Raw genomic sequence first — 16768 nt, forward strand, 5'->3', positions numbered from 1 at the left:
TTTTCCGTGCAATGCTGTGATGGCTGCTTCACAATAGTATTTATTCACTCAAGAGCCAATATTTACATAATCAATACGGGAATTTTTTAATTACTCCATGGACACATATTCAGGTATAATTGGCTCTTTCTTGGCCTCACTGCAGATGCCTTTTATTTATTGTGTGAAATTAATGATTTTTATATTTGTTTTCATAGTTTTTTTTCCAGCATTGTCAGTTATGTAAACCTTAGACTTTGTTAAACAGTATACCACAAATACATAAGTTTGACCATACACAGACTTACCACCTGCTAACATTCTAATGGTTATGAGAGGGAAATAAAAATACACCAGTGTTTTGGTTTTATTTTAAGGAACAACTTTGTATCAACAAGTTCACACACACAGCCTCCTGGTAGAAGTGCATAAGGATACTCAGATCCTGGAGGAGGTTCCCTTCAGCTCTCCACTAGGGATAATATATGGATTCATGACCGAAATTCCATTGAGCAGCCAACCCTAAACACACAGAAGATGGTCTAAATTGGAGAGAGAGAGAGAGAGAGAGAGAGAGAGAGAGAGAGAGAGAGAAGTGCCATGTGTATGTTAGAGAAAGAGACAGTGAGGTGAGGACTGAGGAAGTTTCAGGTGATGGAGGTTGATAAAGGTGAGTGAGACAACATTACTTGGATATTAAGAAGAATAAGGATGGTGAGGAATGGTGAAGTGTCATGTGAGCACTGAGGAGATGATAAAAGTGAAACAATGTTATGGGACGTTCAGGAAATAACGAAGTGAAAGAGTGAAGAAGTATAACTGGGTGGAAGGGAAGGGAACAATGGGATAGATATGTAGATGTGTCAAGTGGATATGCAGGATGTTGGGAAGTTGATGATAAAGGTAATATTTGTTTTGGATCTTTGACAATTCTGTATTAGAGTAATACTGTCTTGTTTCTGTCCAGTCCCCATGTCTAGCAGTGTCATTAAGAAGGGTGTATATAATGCTGCAATATGAAGTAATTGTTATTAATCAAGTAATACAAATGCTACAATGTCCAGGAATTCAAAAGATTTGGTTCATAGTTGCCTTTTGAGTTTTGGCACCTAATAATTTGACACACAAGGCATTAATTGTCCAACATTGGTGACAGGAGTTTTGGTTAAGTGACGAGTGAAGCTTCCGAGTGAAAAAGATACAGTACTGTACTTTAATGAGACAAAGAGTTAATCATAAATATTCTAACAAATGCAGCAGTTTAGTAAAGTGACTTGAGTGTAATTTAATGATTGTATTTGTTTAGGTAGAAAAGTGTACAGTGATGACTCAAGGAAAGGTCATCTGCCTATCATGATATGCTGTAAATTTTCACATTAATCACTTGAAAATTACCAGATAGCAAAAGAAAAATAGGAACTATACATTGAGATGTGCAATAAAAAAAAACATGATAAGAATTCACAAGTAGATAAGCTAAGGAAAAAATTTATAAGATAAAGGGTAAGCTTGAGTCTCCAGTGACCAAATTGACTAAGGGAGAATCTGGATAAAGTACTTAATTAACCTATCTGTGAAGTTTGTAAGAATAACATGTGAAGAAGTGTTGAGGATTCTTCTGGTGATAAATTAGACTTGATTGTTAAAAGTGTTCAGGAAGCTCAAGTCACTGGAGTAGAGGGAGAGGGGAGGGGCTGGCCACAGGAAAGCTTCCCACCTTGTACTCTTATAAATATCCACTCTGTATATCATTAACCTTTGTATAAATAATAATACTTACAAACTCCACACACACAATAATAGTCTTTCCTGAATTTTAACCTAACCATATTCACCTCTCATACAGTAGTTCAGTTGATGTGACATTTTATTTAATAACTAATTTATAAAAAAAAATGCAGTGTGGACATTAGTGAAAGCATGAAATCAAATTGAATTAATTACAGTTCTTTTGTTAATTGACTGGGACTGTGTGATATAATTAACATTAATTTAGAAACACTTCATTATAACAAAGATCTCTTTAAAACATAATCAAAACAACAGTGACAAGATATACAGTATCAGTATTGTGGTGAGACGATCAGTACATGCAATGATTCAACTTTGAAAGGAAATAAATACAAGTTTTTCATTAAGGGAAGCATCATCCCTACGTCTTATACAGTATACTGATTCTGGCAATGTTAGTGGTGGCTTCTGTGTGTGTGTGTGTGTACCTACATGCGCAGGTATTTCTGTGTGTAAGTACGGTAGTATGTATTACTGCTAATGTCTTCCATGTGAAAGGTAAAATGAAAATGAGACAATGAGGGTGGACACATGAATGGCAAAGCAGACGAATGGAGGAATTAAGAGTGAGAGAAAGACAAGAGAATTAAGATAACGGGAGGAGGAGGTTGTAAAGTATAACATGTGGGGGAGACAGCACGGAGAAAGTAAAGCAGAAAGTTTAGCCATAAGAGGAGTGTGTTTATTGATAACAATACTAAGGAACAATATAATAACAGCTGGTGCTGACTTTCTGTGAGGCTGACGTCCAGTACAACTTGGGGGGGGGGGGTGAAGGAAGTAAACTAGCATATTTCCTTGTAACAGTAACAGCGCCAGCGAGCAAGAGAGGGAATGCCAACAGGTTATTAACAAAGACTTGAGTTTGAGTAAACTAGGTAGGAGTTAAATAATTAATAAACTCAGACCGCTCTTCAGTGATCAGTATTGTTAAGAATACAGATCATACAGGATTATAATAATCACTTTAATTTATGAATAAAAATGTGGCCTAGAATTAGTTTTATCATCTTTCATGTGTTACAGAGGTAACATTTAGTCCAGATATTAAAACTGGTAAGTGTAATTCAAGAGCAGCAGTTATAACACAAATAAGAGATGATCCACTAGTGTTCTGGGTGTGAGACAGAATATTGTCCAATAATGTGGCACAGAATTCGTCATTTTACGGGTCACATCTCGTCCACGTTGGGTGATCGAGCACTGCCGCATGAAATTTGATATGAAAAGCTGACCGTGGTCAATGATGAATGAAACTATGAAAAGTACTAAAAATGCATGCATGCTGTTGGTAATCTATAATGTTTCAAGGACGGTGTAACAGTATTTAAGTTATCAATGTTTCAGTAAGATCAGTACCTATGGCTGGCGGCTGGAGGCTGTTAGTGACCAGGACACCTCGAGATTACCCACGCCAGCGCCTCAGTGTCAGGTCTCCCCAGGAACCATAGTGGCCACCATGCGCTACTCTACAGGCACATGACGATATGTACATGGCCTGTGCACTGACAACATTCATCTTTGGGGTAAAAGAGCAAGCTTCCCCCCACACTGAAAAACTAGCAGTCGTATCACGAGGACGGGACTTGACAAACACAGGGGACAGGTCTGCACCAGGACACATGAAGGAATCTAGATTCAAGGAAATATTTTTCCTAGCACAAAGATCCCTCCATGAATATTATATTTTTCCTACATGAAGACGGTTCCTCACCAGCACATAGCTTCATGCCCAGCAGGAGACTGGGCCCTTATAAGCATTATGAAGGCTTTTTCACAGTCTGAGAGATATACATCAAGTAGTTTTAAAAGCACAAGTAGAACCTTCATCAGAACCAGGAAAGTCCTCACCATCATGCTAAAGGCACTCAATTGTTGTGTGATGGGCTTTCACTAGCAAGAGGAATGGTCTTCGTCAGAAATAAAAGGATCGTCAGACATAGTTGTCACAACTGGGTACAATGACCTTCACCAGCATGATACAAATGGATTAAAAGTTTATAATATGGAAAATAGATTTCGTTGGTATAAATAAGGAGCTTTGCCAAGAGAATAGTGGCCCCTCAGTAGCATGAGGAAGATTAATGACACAGAAGCCTACATATCCCTGGGAAAAAAACCTATTTCCCTGGGAGCTGAGACCTAGCTGGTCAAGGTCGGGCAGGGCCGTGTGATGGTAATACTCTCAACACAGCCAGTATAATTACTGTTCTATTAAAGTATAAAAGAAATGCAAGTTTACTGTAAAAGATTTAGATAAACCAATGCACTAACATGTGCATGGCATAGACAAATAACAAGTCTAAGTGGCACACAACCTGCTCGACCAAGGCATGCAACCTCCGCTGGGCCGCGGAGCTTGGGACTCAACACAACCGTCCTTCTCAACACTTTAACTAAACTACAAATTAACAAAAGGAATTACTAAAAGTTTCCTATGGAAAACTAAATCAATGTTGTGACTAGGCATTTAGCTTTCTAGCGTGTGGAGATCCACAGAGATTTTGGTGTTTAATACAGTATAAGAGTATTGGTGAGGCCTGCAGTGGGCTTCATCTGGGTTGTGAGCACTCTTGCGAGGTCCTTCTGCAGGTGTCACTGTGACCTATGAGACCATTAATAATAAAAAATATAAACATAAGTTAAAAAGACAAAACATAGTATAAAAGTTTGAATACTCTGCACAACTGTATTGTCAATTACAATAAATAATATTTTGAGCTAATTAAAAAAGGCAAAATATCAAGCAGAAAACGTGCATCTCACATATCCCTCTATTGATTTATCAAAGCACATGAAATGGCTTTATAGAAAACTGAATACAATTGAACTGGTTTCTCCTGCTCTTGCATTTGCGTTTGTATGCCTTGTGTCCCTGTGAGATTCACAGGGGGAGACCTGATGTGGTACAAATGCTCATCCACTGTACAACATTTCCTCTTCACAGAAGTCAATATGACCTCTGCTCCACAAGAGGCAGTTAATAATACACTTTAAAAAAATTAACCAGTACTAGAAATTACATTAGTATAAATCTGTACTGAACTTCACAAATAGTACCATAGGTGGATAGAAAATCTAGTGCCTATTATGCAATTACGGCAAGTGCTCGCCGGGGCCAGGGTGACCACCAGCACCCCAAGTCTTAGGAGAGTTGGGTGGGTGGAGGCCACAGTAATGGTAGCAAAAGATGCAATAATGTACAGAGTTGCCCCGGTCGCAGTGAGTTTGTGGTCAGGTGATGAAGGAAATGAGGCACAGCCAAAACACTCCACAAGGGACAAAGAGCTCATTCACAGTCAGTTTTTGTTCGCACACGATCCTCCATGGAGTCCAGGGGGTAACTTCTGCTTTCCTTCTCATCCTCCTCTTTATTCTCCTTCTCCTCCATCTCCTCCTCCTGCCTTCCCCCCCTCCTTAGCCCCAGGCCGCAGAGGTCAGCTCAAGTCAGGCCAATTAGGCATGGCGTAAGCTCCTGGCCGCCCACCTTAGGACAGCAGATATGACGACGGCGGCGGCGGCGGCAGTACAAAATGGGACGGCTCACACATGGGCGGCAGGACGCGGCACGAACCATAACAAAATAGAGATTCTGACAGCACACGTGAGCAGGCGAGTCGCAGGCGTAGTCTGCTGAGGAAGGCACGGGCGGCGGCCAACACGCAGGGACGCCCAGGGCTGCTGTTGTTACTGCTGCTGCTGCTGCTGCTTTGGCACTCCCTGAGGGTGGGGCTGCGGCAGGCATGGCTCTCACGCGGCAGCGAGGGCAGCGGCCTGAAGAACCCGCGGCCATGCTGGCTGCTACGACAACAATTTGAAGAACATCAGCGCCAGCGACAAGTTTAGGAAGAGGATGAGCATGACCAGTCGCTGCCGGGAGAACCAGTCCTGGGGAGCAAATGACATTACAAGCCATCTGGAGGTAAGAAATATCAACTATTTCATTCCTAATTATGTACATTATATAACTACAGGTAGTTGAGGTATTTAATCAGTAAATCATTAATTGGACTTTTACTACATTAATATTTTAAGTTGAAGGAACAGTTATCTAACTTATCTTTTATGTGAGAGAGACAGCAAAGGGCAAATGCTGTACATTAGTGAGTGGAATATACTGTAACAATACAGAAGAGTGGAAAACACTACAGTCTTCATAAATAAGGTCAGTGAGAAATTGTCACATACCAAGAATAACCTAACATTTATACAGTATAATCCCTCTTCTTGTTGTATTGTAATTCACAGGAAAAAAATGGGTTGTCCTTTCTCACAATATTTGACACGGATCATTATATAAACCGAATGAGTTTCTTAATACTGTATACTCAAGTTGTGAGCAAGAGCAGTCATCATCATGAGGGAGTCCACTTAACATAAAACATTATCTCATCCCTGGTACTATTGACCTGACTTCACCTATCTCACCTTAGTGACCCAGGAAGAATTAGCCAGGTTCACTGTGAGTATAGCACTTTTTACACTTCCATGTTAAAAATATTAATAATAAGAAAGTAAGGAATTAGTAGGCTTGAATGTGTTTATCTCTCTCCTCAACCGCGAGGACATTTGTACGAGAGTCAAACTAGACACTTCCAACTTAATTTTTTTGTATTAGAACCGAGTACCTCAGCTCAGTCATAGATCAGGGACCTCACAATCCTGAGTTCTTCTCATGTGTTCTCCTGCACTGTGAGTGGTGATGCAAAGCCTGGTGAATACAATGGAGGGGAATTTTCAATGGTACAGTAATAAGAAGCCTAGATGGCAGGAAGGTACAGGACTACAAGATGAGGTGGTGAGAGACAGTATACCTGGACGGCAGGACTGGTGAGGTAGAGGAGTGGGTTGGCCCGGTACAATTCGGCCTCCTCAGCCTGGCGACGGAACTCGTGTCTCTGGGCTGAACTGAGCACTGCAGCCTCCTCGCGTGACATGAGCGTCGCTGGCAGTGCTTGCACCTCTGGCAGCGACTTCTTCCTTTTCAACATAGGGGCTGGCGCCGCCTGTAAGTGGCATTGTCATTACTGGTCTTAAAATTTTGATGAAATAATGTGAAATGTGACTAAAGTTGGGAATGGTGATGAAGGAAGACTCATGTGTCTCGGGAACCATGAAAATTGTACTGTATTTATAAAGACCACATTGGATGTTAATAAAGTTTTATTTTTAATACTGAAATTACTATTATCATGTATTATGTACAAATATTATTCATATTAAATTCATCATCATTATTCCATTTGACAAATTCGTATGGCCGTGTGAGGCTTTAGTCATAAGATTTTTGTGTTAAAATTCAAGACAAACATTTGAAAATTCTATTAAAATAAAACATCTGAATTCACATAATCTAATAGGAGGTATAAGGCTTAACATGGCAAATTCTGAGGCATTTGCTAGCAGTTGAAGGTTAGGACACTAAACTTTACAAACAGAGCAATTTTCCAACAACCATCCCAGCACTCAGTCATCTTCAAAGATAAATAAAATAAAAACGAGATAAACTACTGCTCAAATAATTAGATGTAGGAATAATTATAACAATAATATATTCAGTCATGATAATAAAACTACAGTACAGTACATTTAGCCACCAACCATTGTCTTACACTCACACTACTGCAGGTAAAACTGTACACAACGCTTCGTATAATATAAAGGAAAGCATAATCTACAAAAGGAGTAATAAAGAAGAATGTGATGATGACAATAAGAGTTAATTTCACTCTATTCTTCACCTGGACTACAGTACAGTACTGTTAGGTCTCCAATATAATATATATACTGTAAAACAAAGACTGCCAAGTGATTGAGAATGTCCAAAGGAGGGCTACAACTCTACTATAAATGGATGAGAAATTTTAGGGGGTACTGATCACATACTGGGAACTGGAAAGTCTCTTTACCCCTTGCCTAAAATTTTTATGACTGGCAAAACTCAAATCCCGGATGTCATAAATGTTACTAAAACTGGGATATAAGCTTTTAAGCTTCAGGTTTTCTTGAGCCATTATTGGTTGAACACACTTAGTGTTTGCCATTTTTGTATACTCACTGTAAACATGGTAAACCAATGTGATCCTGCATGATGGTTTTACAGACAAATTTATATCGATCTATCAGTGCAGAAGTGGTAAACATAGGAGAAACTGCAACTTACCTTGACTTGCGCCTGACGCCTCACAATAGGGTTAATATAAAGTGATTCTGTGCGCTTGACTGTGCCCTGGCCAGGAGTTGGGGGGCATATTGGGATCTCCTGACCACAGGCACGTTGCCGGAGCAGACTCTCAGCTTCCTGCTGAGTGGATGGGATGGTATATGGCACTGTAAACCCACCACCCACAGACCCGTTGCCAGTGAGCGGAGGAGCTTCGCCCGATATTATTGATGGTGGGCGAGATGATCGTCGGGAACCACTAGTGATGGGGACAGCCGCCTCGTCCTCATAAACTCCTGAGTCCGGAGTCCAGTCTTGGGCGGTCGTGCGCTGGGCTGAGGGTGCCCGAGACCTTGGGTTTATCAATTCTGGTGGTACTGGTGTGTGTCCACGGGAAGTAAACCGGTCCACTGATCGGTCACGTGACTGTGCGCGTGATGGAGGTCTATTGTAGTGGTCAAAACGATCATTCATTATAGCACTTGAGAAGCTGTACTCCTGCCCTCCCCTGCCTCCTCCCTTTCCTGTACCACGACTGGGAGTGCGGCCACGATCCAAAGCGTTGCCCATTACAGCCTCACCCTGATTCATTTGATGTAAGGAGCCATCATGGACAGCCACGCCTCCTCCAGGGTTGACGGATGTACGGCGTGATCCTCCAAGGTCAGTTGACTGGAGTTCTCCAGCACCATAACTGGTGTAGCCAGGACCACCTCCACCTCCCGGCGGGGGAGATAAGGAATCAGGTTCTTGTGTGGCAGCACCGTCGCCTCGCGTCATATAGTCATCCATACCACCACGAACATGGAGGGACTGTGAACGCGGCCCAGAGCTGTCTTCTCGCGGACGCCCTGGTGGCAGTTTACTCACATCTGTTTTTCTCCCATGAGCTGCTAACTGGGCTTTAACAATGTCCACACCTGTAACACAGCACATGATGCATTGAATATAAAGTACTGTACAGGTACAAAGTACACAGCCTCAGCCTCATACAGTATAAAGTTTCTTAAAAGCAATAACAACAAAGTGTGGTTCTGTATTGGTCTGCTCACTGAATCTACAGTGTTGTAGAGTAAAGGTAAATAATCTCTCTACATTCAGTAATATTGTATGTCCTACATCACACGACTTAAATCATTAACCTGATTTTCACTTTTAAGTTACAAAAATATTACCTCCTGTTCCAACTGCCTATAGCAGTTACTGTTCAAGAGTCTCTTCTGGTAGTCAATTTCTGCCTTATACAGCAAAGTGGCTGATCACTCCAGTGTCTCATCTATCACAACAAGTCTTTGTACTTGCTTGCTACTTACACTACAATTATCACCAGTATCTAAACTGGTGATTATCAATTGCCATGAAGTCAAATGCTATACTGCCTATACTAGTGTCTAATATGTACAGCTGGCAAGTTATTCTTTGAGTATGTAAAGATTAACACTACTTGTTGCCTCTACGCCAAATGAGTGGTGGAGTGGATGGAAACATACCTGGCTGATGAAAGTCTGGAGCAAACTGTTTGGCAAAGACCCTAGCCACATCTGAATCATCTCTCGCATGGACGGCTGAGATGTCTGCCTGTTCTGCTTTGCCACGAGCTGTTGCAGTTCTGTAAATAAAAAAAAAGAGAGAATTTACTTCACCAGACCCAAGAGAACATATTCTTAACTCCCTCTATATAAAGGGTTGTTGATATTGATACTGTACACTTCACTCTGTGGGGGTAAACTACAGCATAATCTATCCAGTGTAAAAAAAAAATCGAGAACAAGTTGATTATCCCAGAGTGTAATCGATAATCAAATAGGGTGAGTTAAGGTGAATCATTGACAAGAATATTAAATAGGGTTCAATCAGTCAGTGGGTGTTAACGTGCTGCTCAGATTAACCCCCCCCCCAAAAAAAAAAAATCTGAATGTTGTGTAAGTTAATGTATGAAAAAATGTACAGACATAATGAGTAACAAGAATCTGTAACAGTAAATAAATCTTTTGAAATATGGATGTTGTCTTAGATTTAGAACTTGGCATTGTGGTTTACGTTGCATCATGTGATTACTTCCTTACCTTCTATATACCTCTCCCTAGCCTCCCATCATGTCTATCTCCCTCCTACTTCTCAATACTCCATCATGTGTTACTCCCTCACCTTCTATATACCTCTCCCTAGCCTTCCATCATGTCTATCTCCCTCCTACTTCTCAATACTCCATCATGTGTTACTCCCTCACCTTCTATATACCTCTCCCTAGCCTCCCATCATGTCTATCTCCCTCCTACTTCTCAATACTCCATCATGTGTTACTCCCTCACCTTCTATATACCTCTCCCTAGCCTTCCATCATGTCTATCTCCCTCCTACTTCTCAATACTCCATCATGTGTTACTCCCTCACCTTCTATATACCTCTCCCTAGCCTCCCATCATGTCTATCTCCCTCCTACTTCTCAATACTCCATCATGTTCCTCTGCTCAAAGTTTTCTCAACTCTTATCCACTGGAGATCCTTACCGAGAGATGGCGATGTCTTCCTTCTGCATGGCTATTTTTGCCGCCCTCTGTGCAGCCGCTACAGCCGCTTCGATTCGCTCTCGGAATTTGGCAGAGCGAATAAGGAACACATGTTTCTTTTTGTTGGATGTTATGAGGACGTTGTTCTTGTATTTGCCTTCCTCCTTCGTGCCGTCCTGCCAAGTGAAGGAGAGTCATTACACAGTTCAAGAAGGAAGAGAAACAGACATATCAGAGAATGAGACGTTGATGGTATGTCTGGTCTGAGTTAAAATAGATTATCAGGCCATGTTGCTAAAGGATGTAAAAGCATTTGTAGATCAACATACCGTATCTATTCATGTTAAAAACTATTCTTCATTGATGGAAACTCAATAGGTTATTTCTATCATCATTATACGAATTACACTGTATGAATCCCTCAGTTAATAACATAGATAACATGTGATAAGAAAAAAAAAGGTAATCCAAGGAACCTTTTCTTTGCTAGTCACACACTGTACTTGAAACTATACTATTTTTTTAAACAACTGTTGTGGGTAAACAAGAGACAAGACAGGAACCATACTTGTAACCTTACCAAAGACGACCACTGTAAGCTAATCAGGATGTATACGTGTTATATAGGTAGTGATTTACAGGATATCTTGAGAGGAGAGTGAACCCTAGCCCCTTTGTTTCCATCCCTCTCATTCCCTTTACTTCCATCCCTCTCATCCCTTTACTTCCATCCCTCTCATCCTTCCTGCCATCCCTCTCACCCCTTTACTTCCATCCCTCTCATCCCTTTACTTCCATCCCTCTCATCCCTTTACTACCATCCCTCTCACCCCTCTCACTCCCGTAACAGAAGGAACATGGTGCCGTGCTTACCTTGAAGGTGGTGACCCCGTAGCCGTACTTCTTGTTATTGTACCACTCCCCCTCGTACTTCAGGCCATCCGACCGCTCCGAGACGCCAAAGCCAGTCCTCTTGTCGTTCTTCCACTCGCCCATGTAGTTCTCCACCACGCTGGCGTCCAACTGCTCATCCTGACAAAGTGGTGGGCGAGGTTAAGACACTACGCTGTTTGACTCTTTTGAAAATCTATTTTAACGGTGGTTTTATGACAGTGTAACCTGGATATAACGGGGTTTTTTTCTCTACTGTATACGTAATCCACTAGATGGGGGTTTCACATCGAATGGTCCCTTGATATAACGGATTTTCATCTCTTTATAGTTCGTTAGATGGAGTTCCACAGCTAACGGACTCTAGATATGATATGGAATTTCCTCTCTATATAGACCATTAAATATAAGTTTCACTGTATGAAACTCTCTGATATACTGTATATGTAAAGCAATGTTCGTAATGTTCATGAATAACGTGTTTGTTTTTTCTTTGGGATTAACACAATTTTTTCAAGATTCTGATAATTTTTCGAGAACTGTGTATGTGTTTGTTGTACGGAAAACTCTTAGGAATGTTTAGGACAGGATTTTTTATTTATTTACTTTTTTGTTCCTTTTACAACCCAAACTTTTAGAACATCAACGCCTTTTTAGATTCACTTGAGTTTAGGAGAAAATATCAGAAACAAACAGGATTCATTATATGTACAGGCTGTAGGAATGCTCGTAGCCTCCTGTTGTACCTTTATATAAAAATTAACCATATAAATATAAACTGTATCTATTAAAATTATCTTAGTGGCTTTGTGAGTAGCACCAATACTTTCTGTGGCGTCATAATAAGTGTTGGATCAAAGTTGCTGGTAGTGGTAAGTCAACTTCATGTACTATATTTGATACTGCCAGAAGAATCAAGTTATTGGTCTGTATAAATTTCTATTCTATCTAATGATGGCTGCAATAGTTGATTTATAATGATTTTTCGGGTCTAGATTGGTTATGTGAAACTACAGTACGAGTGGAGTTGGTTCTGTTGACCTGAAGAATAAACACCCTAGCTTATTTCACCTGGAGATTAACCACTTTAATGCTACTTGGGGGTTGGGTAGGTTAGGTTAGTAATAGGGTGGTTAATCTTCAGGTGGTGAAAAAGGGGGGTGTCTTTTCTTCAGGTGATCAATTGCTTCAGTCGTTTCTCTTGTTGCTCCAATACTCTGTATTAGCCCCTGTCTAACAGACAGTAATACTTATATAAATGTGGGTTACATACATTAGGTTTATAATATTACATCACCCACGGTAACTTTCCTATGAGCCGTGAGTTGTCATCAAGTGTACAGTGTATTTCCACTGTGCCCTCACACCTTGACCACAGAGTCATCAATTAAGTAGCCGGATATCGCCAGTTCTACTCCCGTCTCTGAGCCACTGAGACGTGTGCTCTAAGAAGATAGATATACCCAAGCTTCATCCATTATTAACGCTCACAGCTCATATCGTTAATTACGGTGATATCCCAGGTGTTGTGCAATAGTGTATTTTCTTAATAAATGGAGAAAAGACCATTTGGGTTTGATAACTTAATCCATAAATATTTATGAATGTTGCTTCCAGTTCACCTCTAACTGGTGCTACTACAGGTAACCGGAAACTACGACAATTTAACTACCTAACCCGATTGAGATAATTCTTAATGACGTTGTGGAACCCCAAAGAGCAATAGACTCATGCTTATCAAATACAGTATGACATCAGAGTTATTACAGTAGAATAACCAAATAAATCTTGGATCACATTTAGTCTCGGATGCCAGTAAGTAAATATGATGCGGAATATTTAACTATCTCAGATATAAACACAAAACTGTACTGTACGTTACTCCAAGCATGGCATCACCCAACACTTGAGTAACTGAGATCACAAATATAAAACAAAAACAAAATATATATCTATTTTATAATACTAATTGGCATTACCATATACTATATAAGTACAAGACAAGCAAAACTAATACAGAGAGAGAGAGAGAGAGAGAGAGAGAGAGAGAGAGAGGTTAATCGTCAAAAGCTAAATCTTTTCAGTAAGCGATAGATTGTGATTCAACATAAGCACAGAAAACTAATCTATGCAGAGTCCATAATCTGTACTGTGTTAGATACTATAAGTGAGTCTAAGACACTTATGGTAGAGAGCATCCATCAACATACTTGGTATCTACTAGTGCTCGACTATGGTGCAGACGCTGGCAAGGTACAGAGCAGAGGGACAGGGCCGCGGCTCCACACGTCTACCCCGATGCTGCGACTTGAACTCTGTCAACCAATGACAGTATTCCAGAGAACTACGGGCATTGATGGGGCAGCCCGCCATGCTATGATCAGCAGAGTCAAGTCACAGCACTACAAGGGGATACAACTAGTAGGAGCACGCGAGATCCCACAAGCTACAGGCTACAGCAGAAGCTCTAGGTTATGTTGTAGCTGACGCAGCAGAAGCAGAAGCTCCGCGAACGACGTCTACAGCGGCTACTACTAAGCTAAACGTACCAACCCTACCTCGATGATGAAGGAAGCATTGGAGCCCTCGTCTGGAACGTCGCCTACTGTATATGCCGACTGACCAGAGTCCGTCGACATCCAAGACGCAGAAGATCCGGTAGAGCGGATGGATCCAGACGCTCGGCCAGTTTGAATATCTCCCGTGCTTCGTTGACGCCTCATCTTCAACCCCTGCACATACACACACTCATCAAACCTTTTGCTCTAATTTAAATCATTTTTGAACTTGGCCATTATAATACCACAACATTCATTACTTTAGGGGGGAAATGCGTACAATATTATATAGCCGTTATAGTGTCAGGCAGCGGAAACAGTGACTTAACTTCCTGATCACGGGATAGTCACCTACTCGTATTATGAACACACAAAATATTACTTTTATCAACATAACTCTAGAGCGATATCTGCATGGTAGCACTTTATTTTTTAGTTAACTATTACATTATTCTGCTCGTTGCCGGCAGTTAAGATGCATTATATTGTATGTCTGGCAGCTGCTCGCAATATAGTGGATGCTACATAATATCTGTCCTCTTAATAAAGTGTTTTAATGAACTAGCCGCTTACTTCTCTCAATAATACAGTGATTAAGATCATTAAGTACGTATACAGTATTAGATTAGTAAACACACAAATCATCAATAGATAAAAATTAGGGATTCATTTACCCGGTGTTGGGTTAGGTTAGGTTTATCGTCAATAAATATTCACCAGTTGTTAGTGCAGAAATTGTTAACTTTTTAAAAGAATGTGACATTTTGATATTTTATTATGAAGAAAATTAATAATATCTGTTAAAATTATGTAACATATTTATTACACTTAATAATTATGCAACTTTTATAATTTAACATTCAAAAATAGTAATTAAGATAATTTCAATATATTCTTCAAAACTGTGAAAGATTATTAATATTTCATTCATTATCAAAATAATTCCAACATTGTCAATATTGATCAAAATAATGAAATCTTCCACAACTAATAATTTTGGTGGTAATAATACTAATTATTAGGGTAATTCCATCACAATTAATAATATCTAATTGCCATTCAATTATTATTATTCAATTATCATTAAGGTAATACCAATAGGTGTCATATTTAATTACCCATAAATTAGTATCAACGAAGATTATAATTCCTCACAAACATTAAAGTCCTCAGCGTTTGATTTATGATCAGAATAATAACAAAATATTAACATTTAAATAATTTATAAGTAATTCTAACTTAGTTTTAAAGGTTCTATTTATTTAACGAAAAACCTTAACACTATTTGACTCAACTAACTTATTATTCCCAGTACACGAGTTATGACTGACTCACTGACCTTAAATACGTTCTTGATGTTGCTGGATCGCTCGACCAGGCTCCCTCTCCTGCGCGGGATCTCGTCACTCCGCGCTCGTAATACAAATCCCCCGCGTCCATCGTCCACCTGTGGGTAGGTTAACATGATAGCAGCCTACTTACGATACCTTAAATCTAGGGTCAAAACAATTCCGTGATGATGAATTCACTGAAATGAATTAAACTACGCGATAATGATGGGAAACAGAGAAATTTTTAATATACGTACAATAATATTTTCACCCCCAAAATCTATCTAATATTATTATGGCCACAATCGAATCTCAAGTCGTTGGTACACCTAAATCTGAATATATAATAAACTTACAAGCCTTCTCTCACCTGCAGTGTTATCTATAGACACTGGGTAAAGATTATGAGAGAGAGAGAGAGAGAGAGAGAGAGAGAGAGCCGACGTTACCTTTCTATCTCTGTCGGCAAGAGGGTCCCCAGCACCGTCGGAGCGTAGGGAGGTGGTGGAGCCGCGGTTGTTCGCTCGGGGACGGCTGACGGACGCCTGGCTGAACTGAGCTGAGGTACGTACGCCATACCCGTGTCTGAGGCCCCGCAGCCACTGCCCCTTGTACGTTCCTGAGGGAGAAGAGAGAGAGAGTGAGTGAGTGTACGGTCATCAGTCCAGGGAGGAGTGGGAGTGGGTAAGAGGAGTGGGAGTATAAGGAGTAGGAGGAGGAATAGGAGTGCATGAACAGACAGGGCGAATCATCATGTGGTCATAAAATAAATATATTTACTTAAATTGTTTCTTTGTTGTCCACACACACACAACATTACTATCACGTTGACAAAATATGAGTTAAGAGGAAGTGAACACGGGAGTAGAATGGTAAGAGGGAGTGAACACGGGAGAAGAGAGGTAAGAGGGAGTGAACACGGGCACGCACGGGAGTAGAATGGTAAGAGGGAGTGAACACGGGAGAAGAGAGGTAAGAGGGAGTGAACACGGGCGCCTGGAAACAAGAGGAAAGAGTACAAGAGGAATAACTCCAATAACAACCACGCTTGAGAACAAGATTTAAATACACGATTATAATACCGAGTTCACATCAAGGTGTATTAACTATAGTGGTAACCAGAAGAAGCAAAGGGGGAACTCTTAAGATAACATTGTGGTGGTGAATCTTGAGAATGTAAATATACTTTCGAATTATAGATACCAAAAAAGTACAAGAAGATAATATATTACGTTTTATTGGTGATTTTGTGACCTAGAGAAGGTGTTTGTGAGTTAGTGGTCCACACGAAGGAATATCACGTCAACGTTCTCTCTCTCTCTCTCTCTCTCTCTCTCTCTCTCTCTCTCTGTGTGTGTAAGGTTCATCGTAGACAAGAACCTAAGTGTTAAATATTTCCTATATGCTTGTGTCTCGTGCATTAGCTATATACTGTGGCCCGAATTGGTCTGGGTGAGGGGAGGGGTGAGGAAGGGGTGGGGAGAGGGAGAGGAGGGGGGGAGGAGGGGTGAGGAAGGGGTGGGGAGAGGGGTGAGGAAGGGGTGG

General features: G+C 40.6%; 1 protein-coding gene across 3 annotated transcripts in view; it reads right to left on the reverse strand.

Moving 5' to 3' along the window:
• Nucleotides 1–334: 334 nt before the first annotated feature.
• The window catches only part of LOC121853933 (junctophilin-1-like), an 87108-nt gene continuing 70674 nt past the window's right edge, over nt 335–16768 (reverse strand). Inside the window, exons 3-11 of one of the 3 annotated variants that reach the window (XM_042348343.1) lie at nt 15673–15842; nt 15232–15339; nt 13893–14066; nt 11317–11475; nt 10444–10619; nt 9424–9542; nt 7934–8853; nt 6585–6776; nt 335–5658 (exon numbers count right to left, since the gene is read on the reverse strand). In XM_042348343.1, the coding sequence (XP_042204277.1) occupies nt 5572–5658; nt 6585–6776; nt 7934–8853; nt 9424–9542; nt 10444–10619; nt 11317–11475; nt 13893–14066; nt 15232–15339; nt 15673–15842 (2105 nt within the window). In that variant the 3' untranslated portion in view covers nt 335–5571. Of the gene's footprint in view, nt 5659–6584; nt 6777–7933; nt 8854–9423; nt 9543–10443; nt 10620–11316; nt 11476–13883; nt 14067–15231; nt 15340–15672; nt 15843–16768 lie in introns of all 3 variants that reach the window. The other 2 variants (XM_042348342.1, XM_042348344.1) reach the window with 2 other exon arrangements.

This window comes from Homarus americanus, unplaced genomic scaffold, assembly GCF_018991925.1.
Source record: "Homarus americanus isolate GMGI-L3 unplaced genomic scaffold, GMGI_Hamer_2.0 scaffold18703, whole genome shotgun sequence".
In the NCBI taxonomy this organism is placed as follows: domain Eukaryota; kingdom Metazoa; phylum Arthropoda; class Malacostraca; order Decapoda; family Nephropidae; genus Homarus; species Homarus americanus.